This window comes from Furipterus horrens, unplaced genomic scaffold, assembly GCF_987537825.1.
Source record: "Furipterus horrens unplaced genomic scaffold, mFurHor1.1.pri manual_scaffold_6, whole genome shotgun sequence".
Taxonomy (NCBI): domain Eukaryota; kingdom Metazoa; phylum Chordata; class Mammalia; order Chiroptera; family Furipteridae; genus Furipterus; species Furipterus horrens.
Genome location: NW_028327176.1, coordinates 184886291 through 184898875, shown reverse-complemented (window position 1 = coordinate 184898875; position 12585 = coordinate 184886291). Strand labels below are relative to the sequence as shown.

General features: G+C 43.8%; 1 protein-coding gene across 1 annotated transcript in view; it reads left to right on the top strand.

Moving 5' to 3' along the window:
* CNKSR3 (CNKSR family member 3) overlaps nucleotides 1–8095 on the top strand; it is an 80025-nt gene extending 71930 nt beyond the window's left edge. Inside the window, exons 10-13 of the mRNA XM_090280000.1 lie at nucleotides 470–594; nucleotides 3399–3607; nucleotides 4114–4203; nucleotides 6605–8095. Coding sequence (XP_090136126.1) covers nucleotides 470–594; nucleotides 3399–3607; nucleotides 4114–4203; nucleotides 6605–6900 — 720 coding nt within the window. The 3' untranslated portion in view covers nucleotides 6901–8095. The remainder of the gene's footprint in view (nucleotides 1–469; nucleotides 595–3398; nucleotides 3608–4113; nucleotides 4204–6604) is intronic.
* The last annotated feature ends 4490 nt before the right edge of the window (nucleotides 8096–12585 follow it).

The following is a 12585-nucleotide window of genomic DNA, read 5'->3' as shown; positions in this document are numbered from 1 at the left end:
GATAAGGGGGGATTACTGCACAGCCAGGAATGCACCCAGATTGTCTGAGTTCCGAACCCACACTCCTAGTCGATGGTAGTATTGTTAGAGATTTGTATTCACTAACTCATTTCATCTTCACTGCCACCCTGTGCAAGAGGCACTGCCAGTAGGGCTCTGGTCCCGAGGAGGAAACTGAGGCACACAGGTTTAAGTGATTTTCCCAGAGCTAGAACTGTAACCCAGGCACCTGCTTTCCGTGCCTCTGTTCCCCACCAAGTATCTAGTTTTTTAGAACTCCCAGTTAGTTCTCAGTGTCGCAAAGCAGAACACGTGCTGAATGGTGCTGATTAGCTGTGAGCGCACGAACACCTACGACCTTGCCGCCTGGTGGCACAGAGGAGGGGGTGCTGGCCGAGGGGAGGGGGAGACGTGCACCGGAACGATCTCCGAGGTAACCTCCGTCCTTGTGCCCTTGCTCCTGTTTCAGACCTCGCCTCCACCCACGACGACGCAGTCCCCCGAAAGCACCATGGACACCTCGCTGAAGAAGGAAAAGCCGGCCATCCTGGATTTCTATATTCCTCCGCCGCCGGCCGTTCCCTACTCTCCCCGGTATGAAACGGTCCATTTGGGTGGCATGCCCGTCTCCTGATCGTGGCGGTTCTGAGCGGTGGCACGAAGACCACAGGGCTCTCGCGAGGAAGAGCTGCTGAATCCCAGGGTGGCGGGGTTGAGTCTTAAAATTGTTCAAGAGTGTGATCCTGGGGGCGAGGGATGGGGCTGGGGGCGGGGGTGATGGTGGTGGTCAGAGGCACACACTTCCAGTTACAGGATAAATAAGTCCTGGGAAATGTCATGTAGATGGTGACTACTGTTTACAATAGTGTATGTTGTATATGCAAGTTGCTGAGGGTAGATCTTGAGATTTTTCATCACAAGAAAACAAGACTTTGTCACTGTTATTTAAACTTATTATGGTGATCATATCTTTACCTATCTACCTAAAATCATTACTTCTACACCTTGAACTAAAGCAATGTTATGTCAATTATATCTCAATAAAACGGGGGGTGGGCGGATCTGTGATCCTTCAGGGGAAGTGCAGGGACAGATGTGGACTTCGTGGGCCTTGTAGCTTTATAGTTTGGCGGGGCAGGGCGTCTTCATGAAAGCTTGCGCTTGCAGGAATGCACTGTCCTGCCTACTCCCTGGACATTGGAAAGGGCTGTTTGGGTGTCCCTGAAGCTGAAGTTTCATGAACTACATGGTAAATTCATCTCTGGGGAGGAAGATTAATTAAAATTTCTGAGACATTCACTAAAGTTACAGATTTATTTTGCTGAGAGAGATATGTTCCCCGTAGCACTTAAAAAATGTGACTGTAGGTATGGATATGCTTTATTGACACACATGTGTGTATTTATGTGTGTGTCTATTATAAATTCTTAAAGACCATTGCTTTATAATGGCTATTTTTAATGTTACATGGTATAATGAGGATGGTCACACTAGATGTTATATAGGGGATGATTTAGGTATGAAATAGAAGCTTGTTCATGTCAACTTACATATTTACATATGTTGGTAAAACCAGAGAATCTGGCTCATTCATTCAGTGTACATTTACTGTACTTGGTGTTGGGCTTGGGTTACCGAATTACACTTAACAGATATAGTTCTTGCCCCCAGAGAACTGCCAATGTCTTAATCAGCTATTCAAGAATAAATTGAGAAATTTGTAATTCTGCTATAATGTTTCATGAGACAAAGTCCAGGCTGAACTTAGAGTGGTGTTTTACTTTATATGGGAGTTTTTCATTTGTTTGTTTGTTTTGTTGTAAGCTAAACTATTTGCTTCTACTGGATTTATTCCTGGCACAAATAATTAACATCATTTTCCTCTTCTTTGAGTCTTGGTTTGCCCAGAACTTCTTACAGCATGTAGAGCAGTTGCCCTCGGTGATCAGGGGCCTTCTGGTTGGTAGACAGAACTCTTCCTTGTGGCCATAGGCCAGAGTCATGTGGCCATGAGATCTTACATGTGTTTAAAGCGACAGCTTGTTGCCTCTGCACATGCAAAACACAAGCATTTCACTGGTGATTAGTGTAGCGAGGACAACCCCACCCCCCCCCACCCCCCGCCCTCCAAGCTCCAGCCCTGAATGTTCTTCTCTAGGTCTCAGTGAGGGGTCACAGAGCAGTGGCAAGAAAGAGGGTAATATACATAGTGAGCGAGAAAAGGAACTGGGGCTTTTATTCTCCTGCTTGGGGGGAGGCACCCGTGTGGACACGCACACATCATTAACGGAGGATAGTTTCTGAGGAATGAAAAATGCAAATGGTGACGGAGCACGGGTGGTGAGTCGTGAAAGCTTTGTGAGCGTGGAGATGGACGCATAGGGGCAGGGGCGGGCGCGCAGCCGCTCGCTGGGGACAGGCACCACACAGGCTACGCTGGGCTTCCGATTCTTTTCCACTCAACTGATTCTGTATTTTGTCTAGTAGTTTTTGCAGGGTCCACCTAATGGAGTTTACTAAACACAGAAAATGTAACCCAGCTGGTAACTTGGACTCAACTAAAATTAATTTTAACTTTTATTATATGCTGACATTTAGAAGGACTTATCTTGCAATTGAAGACCTAACTTTTGCCAGGTTCTGCACTTAGTTCAGAAAATAGGCACTCTCCATTGAGGACTATAAAGGCCCTTTGTATTTTTTTTTTTAATAATTTTTTATTTGTTTGTTTATTTATTTACTTTTAGAGAGAGGGGAAAGGAGAAAGAGAGGGAGAGAAACATCACTGTGTGGTTGCCTCTCACTCGTGCCCCTGACTGGGGACCTGACGTGCAACCTAGTCATGTGCCGTGACTGGGAATCAAACCAGCGACACTTGGCTCGCAGGCTGACACTCACTCCACTGAGCCACAGCCACAGCAGCCTGGGCTTTGTGTGTGTGTGTGTGTATATATATATATATTTGACATAATATTCAAATCTGACAACTCTGTTACACATCAAGTGTCTTTTTTTTCCCTGGATCTTGGCAAAGATACTACTCTGGGCATGAGAAAAATGGTTCAACTGATCACACCTTGACTTGAGATTCCTGCAGTAAATAGGAAGAAGTTCCATGACAGGACAGATATACAGGGAAACCAGAGCCATCTTTTCAAAGGTATATTTGTACCATTTGAACACATTTGAAAAAAATTTATTTCCCCTTATTTAGTAGGATGATGGTATTTACTCTTACTTAACAGGACCTCTGTGTATTTGAGGAACAGGTAGGATCGAAAAAGTAATGCTTTTTCCCCCAGGGGAAGAGGTGATTTACATTCCATGTATGTCTCCTGTGGTTCTTCAGCATGAAAGGAACTTTGTAAGCAACTTCGTTGTTGCCCACTGTCTTCCAGGGATGAGAACAGGAGCTTTGCTTACGGAGGAGTGAGTAAGTGCAAACCAGCGGTGCCTGCTCCCAAGGGTTCCGAGTCCCCAAATTCCTTCTTGGACCAGGAAAGTAGAAGGCGGAGGTTCACCATCGCTGACTCCGATCAGCTGCCTGGGTATTCGGTGGAAACCAACGTTCTGCCCACAAAAATGAGACAGAAAACACCATCTTATGGTACGTTTCTGAGTGTTTGTTTGGTTCTGCCATTGGCTGGGCTCCTTTTCCCCACCCCCTTCCGTATTTGGGGCTGTCGGATGCATTTGGCAGGCTCTCGGGGTAGTCTGAGGAAAACATAAACCTCAATGAAATTCTAAGTATGAGACCTTTCTTCGTCTCTCTGAAGCGAAGCCTTGTTGAGTCACGGCTCCGCCTGCTGGCAGCAAAGCCCAGTGGGTGAGATCATGTTCCCAGTTTAACTTCCAGAGCCTGGGTTTTAACTTGGGAGTTGCTTCGCCCTGTGCACCCACAGACTCAAGTTCAGCGCGCCCCTGTCCTGATGGGGCGCTATGGAAATAACGATGCTATAAAATAGTTTCCTTATTTTAAAATATGTTATTGCTTCTGCTTAAGTGAGTGTGCTATTGCGCGGGGTGGGGGTGGGGTCTAAGTTACCAATAAAGGGAATGATTCTCGGAGCCAGAAAGTCACTCACTGTCACCTTCCTTCCCTTCCCCCTGAAGGCAAGCCCCGACCTTTGTCCATGCCTGCGGATGGGAGCTGGATGGGGATCGTGGACCCTTTTGCCAGACCTCGAGGTCATGGGAAGAAAGGCAAGTTTAAGCAAATCACATCCGATAAGGAACCGAAAGACCCAGGCCCTGGTTTCAGCCCTGTTCCTAAATGTACTGAGCCACATCTCATCTATAAAATCAGGACTGCTGAAGATCTCTCCGATGCTGCTTATTTCTAGAGTGGCAGAATTATGCAATGCTATTAGCGATTGTAAATTTCCTAATTAGCAGTGCATGCTTTGAGAAGACTGTAGACATGAATGGTCCAATTTCTAAGCAAGTAGAAATAAATTATTCATTATGTAATCTCATCCTAAATTTTATGGCTATTATTATTGGAGGCTGTTTGATTCTTCAAGACCAGGCATGGATTTTTTTTCCCTCCCAAATCCTTCTTGTGTTAGAGAGTAATTACTGTTGGAAAAGAAATTTGTGTTTAATTAACCCTGTAAGTCACTTACTGGTTATTAACACCAGTCTTGAGGGAGCTGTTCATAGATATTTTTATTTTTTGCCAGTTTGTATTTAATTTATCAGTACTGGCAGGACATTATGACATTGCTTTTGCAGTGCTGAAACAAAGCAGGTAACAAGTTCAAGTCCAGCAGGCTTTAGATAGTAAAAGGAAGAAGAAAACATTCTGGAAGCCCAACTTTCAAAGGGATCAGCCTCTGACATCTCCTCGGAGTTGGTCAAGTTTGTCACTCAAGTACCTGAATCACCTGGATTATGCTAATGTGGAGAAGGAAAAAGACACCTGTCCCAAGTCCAAAACACCTCTAAGTGACAGGTGACAGTCTGTGGAGCTGTCAGCAGGTGGCAGGCTGTCCTTTGTTTAGATTTAGAAATACCAACATCTTTGTGGCCGTTCTCTTAGCCTTTTAAGCTCCGATTTAGCCTTTGATCTCCTTTACAGACTGAGAGATGGGGTCGGGGGTGGGGTGAGGAGTGTGAAATCAGTACATAGAAACATTTACCCCCTGTCCCACCTTCGCATTTTTCTCGTCTGATCGTTTTAGAACAAAGGTGTCTGTGCCATGCGCGCCTTTAAAACAACACAGCTTTATTGGGTAGAACTCACAAATGCCATAAAGCTCGCTCCGTGACTGTGTACAACTGAGTGGTTTTTAGTATATCCACAGAGCTGGGTGTTGATCACTCTGACCTAATTCTAGAACATTTTATCATCTCGAAAGGAAACCCCAGGCCCGTTCAGCAGTCCCTTCTCATTTGCTGCTCCCTCAGCCCCTGGCAGCCCTACCTTCTGTCTTTATGGATTTGCTTATTCTGGACATTTCATATCAACGGACGCATACAATATGGGGCTTTTGGACATTGGGCACTTTTAAAGTAACTTTCCCCCTTTGATTACGAAAGCAAAACAAATACACTGAAGAACAGCTAGAAAGTACAAGAAAACAAAACCCAGCTATAATCTGCTTCGCCAGCCAGATCGTCCCTATGAATGTTTTGTGTATCTTCCAGTTGTTTTCCTATATACAAGTATACATTTAGAAAAAATGTGCAGAATGAAAGAAATACAGGTTCACTAATTCTGTGTAAGCTGAATATTATCTAGAACATGTTTTTAATAGCTGCATTAATAATCCATCTTGTAGCTATCATACCTATATATTCAGGCATTGTTGGACATTTAGGTTATTTCTATATTTATCTCCACACCCCCATCATAAATAATGCTTCAATAAGCACCCTTGTGCCCTAGATATTTACACAGTTTTAGGAGTGGAATTCTTTGGTCAGAAGAATGCCAAAGTGACCTGCATTGTAGATTTCCATTCAGTTTCATAAATACCCCCCCACCAATCCCAGGGGGAGTCTCTTGGCATCTAGGGTAGGATCAGTCTTTCCTGTTTAGAACTGTCTTGAACATTGCAGAGCATTAAAATTTTGGTCTTTATCCACTAAAGGTGACTAGTGCCTGCCCTTCACTCAGGGGGACAACAGAAAACAACCCCACCTTTCTGAATGCTCCTTAGAGATGCCCCCAAATAAGAATCATGTTCTAGAAGCACATGCTATGTGCTGCGGGCATTGTGGAAGAGAGATGGGGAAGGAGTGACGGAATTATGCAGCTTCCTCTCTGTTTTTTGGTTTCAAGTGTAAATACGAAGATTCTTACACGGGTAAAGAAGGGCAGGTTCTCTGACTCTGCTCTGCCCCCTGTGCCCTCTCAGGTGTGAAAGCAGCCTAAAGCATGATGGCCCTCATCCGTTTCTGCTCTCTACACACCGGGGGTGGGGGTTGGGGGATGGTCCTGCCATCAGCGAGGCCTTGTAGCCCATCCCTGGGAGGAGGGCAGGGTGTTGGCACCCACTCTTAGAAGGCGGTAGAAGTTTAGGTAGGCTTCAGGCCCACTTAACAGTGTCATGCGGTGGACGGTTATTCTAATGGACTCGTGGTCTTTGTCTGAAAACAGGTGAGGAGGCCCTTTGTCGGTATTTCAGTAATGAACGGATCCCTCCGATCATCGAAGAAAGCTCCTCGCCCCCATACCGGTTCTCCAGACCCACCACGGAGAGGCAGCTGGTCCGAGCAGACTACATCCGAGGCAGCAGGTGCTACCTCAGTTCAGATCTCCATAGCAGCGCCACGATGCCATTCCAGGAGGAAGGGACCAAAAAGAAATCCGTCTCCTCCAGGGCCAAGTCCTCGTCCGCCGAACCGTCCCTGCTGGTCAGCTGGTTTACTCGCCTGAAACTATTGACTCACTGAGCCCTGCCCTCCCCAGACTCCCCACTGCCCCCGTTCCCAAGTGCCTTGCTTCCTCAGTGGACGACCTGTTCTGATTTTCATGCACAGTATTATGTAGACACCTTTTGCAAATTCATTTTGTTTTATTTTTGAAAAACTGTATGCCACCCTTCTTGGAACGTTGAAGGGAGTGGGTGGGAACAAATCCAGAGGGTCTTAGGCTCTGGCTTCTGGAGGCAGAAGGAAGACAGGGGTAGAGTCGGCTCTCCTTGCTTTCTTGGAGTCAGTCATGGAGACGCCCTACAAACCAAGCCTCTGCCAGGAATGTTAGGGTCCATAGGCGGAACTGGGGCATTGTTTGTTTTGGGGGGCAGGAGAAAATCGGTGACCATTGTCGCACAGCTGTGTTGGTTTGTGGTCCAACTTATTCACCTGAAAAAGCCAGTGGAGAAAATTTGTGTTTTGATTTTTCAAGCTACATACCACATTTTTTAAGGGTGGCAGCAGCTTTGACTTTGAAACAACGTGTTTCGGAGGTGTCTGCCACTCTTTCAGAGCAGAGGTCTGAGTATAGACCTGTGACACTTGGTTCCTCCTCTTGGCATAATGATCTCAGTGTAGATCGATTGATGCAGAAACACAGTGAGATAGGGCTTATTACACACAGAGAAGGGTGTGGTTCTGAGGGGTGTCATTGTTATAGATTATTGTCTTTGAGGGAGAAGAAGCTATGAGTTTTGCTGACAGCCAAAGTATCATTAAGAAACACGAAGCAACGGGACTTAAGTTCGTGAAAGAGACATCGGTGTGCGTTTTGACCTGTTCGGTGTCTTATCTTCCAGAAAAGAACGGACAGTTCTTCAATATTCCACATGTTGCTAATTAGAAATATCTTGGAAAGTCTCACGGTCACAGATTTTCAAGTAGCATCAGGTATTTTGGAAAAGTGTGTCTGTATATTAACTCTTGTTTAAACTGAATGTATGATATTTTGTTAGAATGGCAAAGTACTATCTTGTTAATTTAAGTGTTTTAAATATAGTTGTATATTTTTCTTACTCTTAGTCACATGTAATGGAACTACTTCTGTTTTGCGTCATACACGAAGCTAATGAACAAGAGTGCCCGAGGCGGTTTCGGGTTTACAAGTGACCAGCCTGGCTGTTGCCAGCAGGAACACTGTTGTTAAAAAACAAAATAAACCCTCCTGAGAATTTGGGGTTGTATGGATGAGACCCATGGGGGTCATTGAGGAAGCATGTGTAAAGTAACATTGCGTTTGGGGAATTTTCTGAGGTGGTACCCCCCTCCTCGGACACACCTGTCCCCCCCACACCCTTGAAATATTTATTTTGCTGAACTTCCTGAAATTCAACGAATTGGAGATTCCCTGGAGTGACTAACTCTCTTCCCTTTAAAAAGGCTCAGGTAAAGCCAACTCACAACCCTCACGGATTAGTGTGTTTGGATTCAGTCAGGCCTGGCCTGCCAGCCTCTAAGGAAAATGCAGTTGAGAATATGGGTGTTGCATGGAGGAGAGAAAGGAGTTTGCCCAGCCAAGGGTGGAAGGGGCTGGATGCGTGATTCATTGGGAGTTTACAACACAATGTCAGGGCCAAGCCTGGGGGCTGAGAGGTCTGGTAATTGGGCCCTGGTGGCTAGGAGGGAGCCCTTGCCTATTTTACTGTTAGTGCGAGCTGGCTTCCTGCCCAGAAAGTGGGGTGGCAACACTTCCTCTCTCTCCCTGGATAACGGGAGGACAGACTCAGCCCTGTAGTCTGGCTCAGTAATGAGCAAAATAGCTTTGGAGGTCTTAGCTGGAGATTAGCTCCTTTTTGTTGCAGAAAAGGCCACTTGCAATCAATTGACCATTCTTAAATGAATTTGCAGAAGTCAGTCTTCACTCCAGGCGGTGCCTAACTTAAATTACTGTACCAAATGTTTTTCAGACTGTTCCCTGAAGTCCCAAGGGAAGGCCGGAGAACTTTCTGGGTTCTCTACCTTCTTCAATCAGCCTCCACAGATACACTTTTATTTCTATTTGGGGTTTTCTTCTGAATTGTGTTTAAGAAATAGGTGGCTGATTAAGAAAAGTTGTATATCTCTCTACTGTCAAGATATATAAATGATAGTTTAATACCAATTTCTTAGAAACTAACAGAAACTGCTTACCTCAGTAGTAACCCAGGTTGAATGGTGGACAGGTGCTAACATAAGAAGAGGCAGAACCACACTTTTGACATGATACTTTAAAATAGCAATTTTTAAAAATACTACCAGACCAAATTCAACACATACGTCTTTTTATAATAAATATTTTATAACATCACTACAATCATTAAATGAAAAGCAAGGATGATAAAACCTACCTTTGCACGTAAATGCATTACCCCATTCACTTTTCCAAAATGAAATTAGTAGGAAGTATAACTGGTCTCTATACCATACACATCAACTTAATATCCTAAGTGAAATATCAGCAAATAAAAATATATAAATATTTTGTAATGAAATAATTATTTTAATGTGTAAACACTCAAGCGTGATTATATTACAAGATGTAGTGAAATAATGAAACAAGGCACATGCTTGAATCTCTATATAAAATCACCAGGGAAGTGACAACTACAAATGCAGACCAATACAGGCATGCTGCATTGGCAACTGAATACCAGGACAGACTGATGCCGGCAATAGGATTTTCTAAAATGTGGCCAAATCTCGATAAAGTTCTAGACAAAACAGAAGTCTACAATAGCGATACACACAGAGTGCTTCCTGGGTGCCTCTTCTAAATCCTTACAGCTTTCTCAAGTGGGTGCCACTGGCATTTCTATTTTACATGCCTGGAGTTAGCCAAGCGTACGCAGTTGATACCAGCTGAGCTGGGATTAAAGTTGAAGCAGTCTAGTTCTGGTCCTTGCTCCTATTCACCTTGCTGTTCAGGCTTCCCTCAGTGTATAAAATATTCTCATTGCTTTCCTGAAAAATCCAACATATTAAAGCTGGGTGAAGAATTCCCTGAGTGTTTATAGATAGAATGAGATTAGAGCCTCGAGCGATTCTAAACTGGGTTTCCATCCCCATGACTATTTGGCGGGGCGACCGGAACTTGTGCTGATGGGGGTTCTTTGTTGTGAAGGGTCCAACCCATAGGGCTTGTGCAGCACACATGTTCCATCTGTTACGTGGCTTGTGGTCCCACCATTAGCACCTCAAAAGCCCTCGTATTTCCAAAACTGCCTCTAGGGAGTCATACTGTCCATTGAGAACAAGTGACTTAGAACGTCCCACATCATTAAGTAGTGTTTTCATTTTCATGTCATGTGTTTGTCAGTTTTCTATCTCTGCTTCTCTCTCCTCAGTTAACTCTTTCCTCCCTGAAAGTTGTAGGATCAGTTCTGTAGGGGTTGTTTTGGTTAATTGTGGTCCACTCCCCACCCCTCCCAAAAGCAAGCAGTGGTCGTTGCCTTCTCTGGCCCGAGGACCACGTATATTCCCCAGTGTCAGTTTGTTAGCCCTCAGAGGAAACCAAGAGGTATCTGCATCTTTCATTCCCCACGGAGCCTGAGTAAGTAAATTTCTTTGTTTGACATTCGAATAGTACCAGCCAAAGATAACCATGAAGTTGCTGGTTGGCCACCATGCATGAATGGGATGGCCCGCTAGGCCTGATTCGGTTTTTTCCAGCTAGTGTACTTGTGATCAGTCTTTATTCACGAGTCACTCACTTTTTGCTCCCACCCTTGTGGATAGAATCACTGCATCTCTTCCTTTGGGATGAGACAGACCACTGCAAGCTACTTCCTCGGAGATCATATGGAAGGTGGGCTTCTGGTATAGCCACTTTTTGGCTTGGGCAATAAAATTTGATTTTATTCACAAGTAACTCTACCTGTGTAATTTTTTTATAGGTTTATGCTGATCGCCTGGCAGTTGAGTATTTAACACGCTATTGATTAAGAACTGGCTTAAGGAGTGCTCAGAGAAGCCGATGATTCCTTCAACTATGTGGAAGGCTTTGCATGGTGAATAAAGCCTGGTAGGACCATAGTATATGGTGATACCTAAAGGGACTTACAAATAGATTTTATAACCTGTAGGATATGGGATTAGAAAAAAATATTAATCTTATTATAAAATTCACCTTATAATTTTCTGAGATTTCTCAACTGCTAGGTTTTGTCTTCAGGGTTTTATTTATTTTTGGCCAGAATTATTACTGGAAGCGTACTAGCTTGACAATTTTTGACAAAAGCGAGTTTCAGCATAAGTAAAGGAAAAAGAGATTACCTGAAATTCAGATTAGCCATAGGGCCATGTTTTTCTTTAATTTTAGGGATGTGTGTGTGTGTGTGTGTGTGTGTGTGTAGAGGAGAATTTTTTCTTACTACAAAATTCCTTCTCTAAAAATGGCCTATGGTTACTGATTTGAAAAGAGGAGAGACAAGATTTAGCTATAATCAAAATAATGTCACTCAGCCAGGAGGAGGCTGTCACACAGTCTTTGAGACCCTTTGAGCTACCTACTCTTCTCCCTTTACATAGAAATGCGCATGGTGCTTGGCCATAACCTGATCACCCCAAGGCATATTCTGAAATTTTATGGCAATGTTGAAGAAGCTCATCTTCTGAATTGATCAACTGTTTATGTGTGCTCCCAATTCGCAATGGACTTCAGGGATTTAAATGCGTGCATACACAACTAAAGAAGGCGGGTTTTAATCCTACTGTCTCTTCTGGGGGCCCCACCACCCACTTTGGAGTCACTGCTCCAAGGAAGACAGCCCGAGGGTTCATGTCAGGCTTGCAGCCAAATAGCACAGACACCCTCCTTTACTGAGTTGCTTGTTTCTCTGAAAAGTTGTGAAACTGACGCTGTAAGGGTAAATGATGATATAAACCCCAAAGGTATTTTAAGAAGAAGAGATACAGCCGTTCTGCAATCTTGGTAGCTAAGGTTATGAATACTCTCATTGTTTCCTCTTCCCTGTCCTAGAGCAAATGTTTGTGGAAAAAATGATTAGAAGGAGAGAAGACATTGGGGAAAAATTATTTCCCCCTTGTTTTTCCTCTGACCAGACCCATTAAAAGGGACTTAGAATGTAGCTTTATTTTTAGGGTGACAAAGACTGGATTTTACAATATTCCTTCATCCTTTTGACAGACCTTGGTCTGAACATTATGATTTATCTTAAACATGAAAGAGCTTTAAAAATGAAGTTTAATATAAAATAATATTGCCTTCAAAGTAAGAAGCTGTCCTTTAATTTCTATGGGGGTTTGGTTCTATTTTCTTACACACACACACACCATATATATAAAATCGTTCCAGCTGAGGCCATGTCAGGATAAGAGTGGGGGAATTTCAGGAATTAATAACAATTTGGAAGTCTCTGACTTTTGGAAATAGGCTTTGCGTAGTTAGAAGCATTTGGAAGCTTAGCTTTTGAAAGCAGATAATCCAGCTGTCCCACTTTACCACTTACAAGCCCTGCAACTTGAAGCTGGTTACCTATCTCTCTGCTCCCCAGTTATCTCTGAAACAGGAATAATAATAGAATCGACTTGATAGGCTTATAGTGTTAATGCTTGTAAGGTCCTTAGCGGAGTCTACCACACAGCACTTAATAGATGTTGACTCATTGGAATATACTAGTTGTAGTGTTTATGCCTCTCAACCTTTAGTAAATAAAACATTCAAGA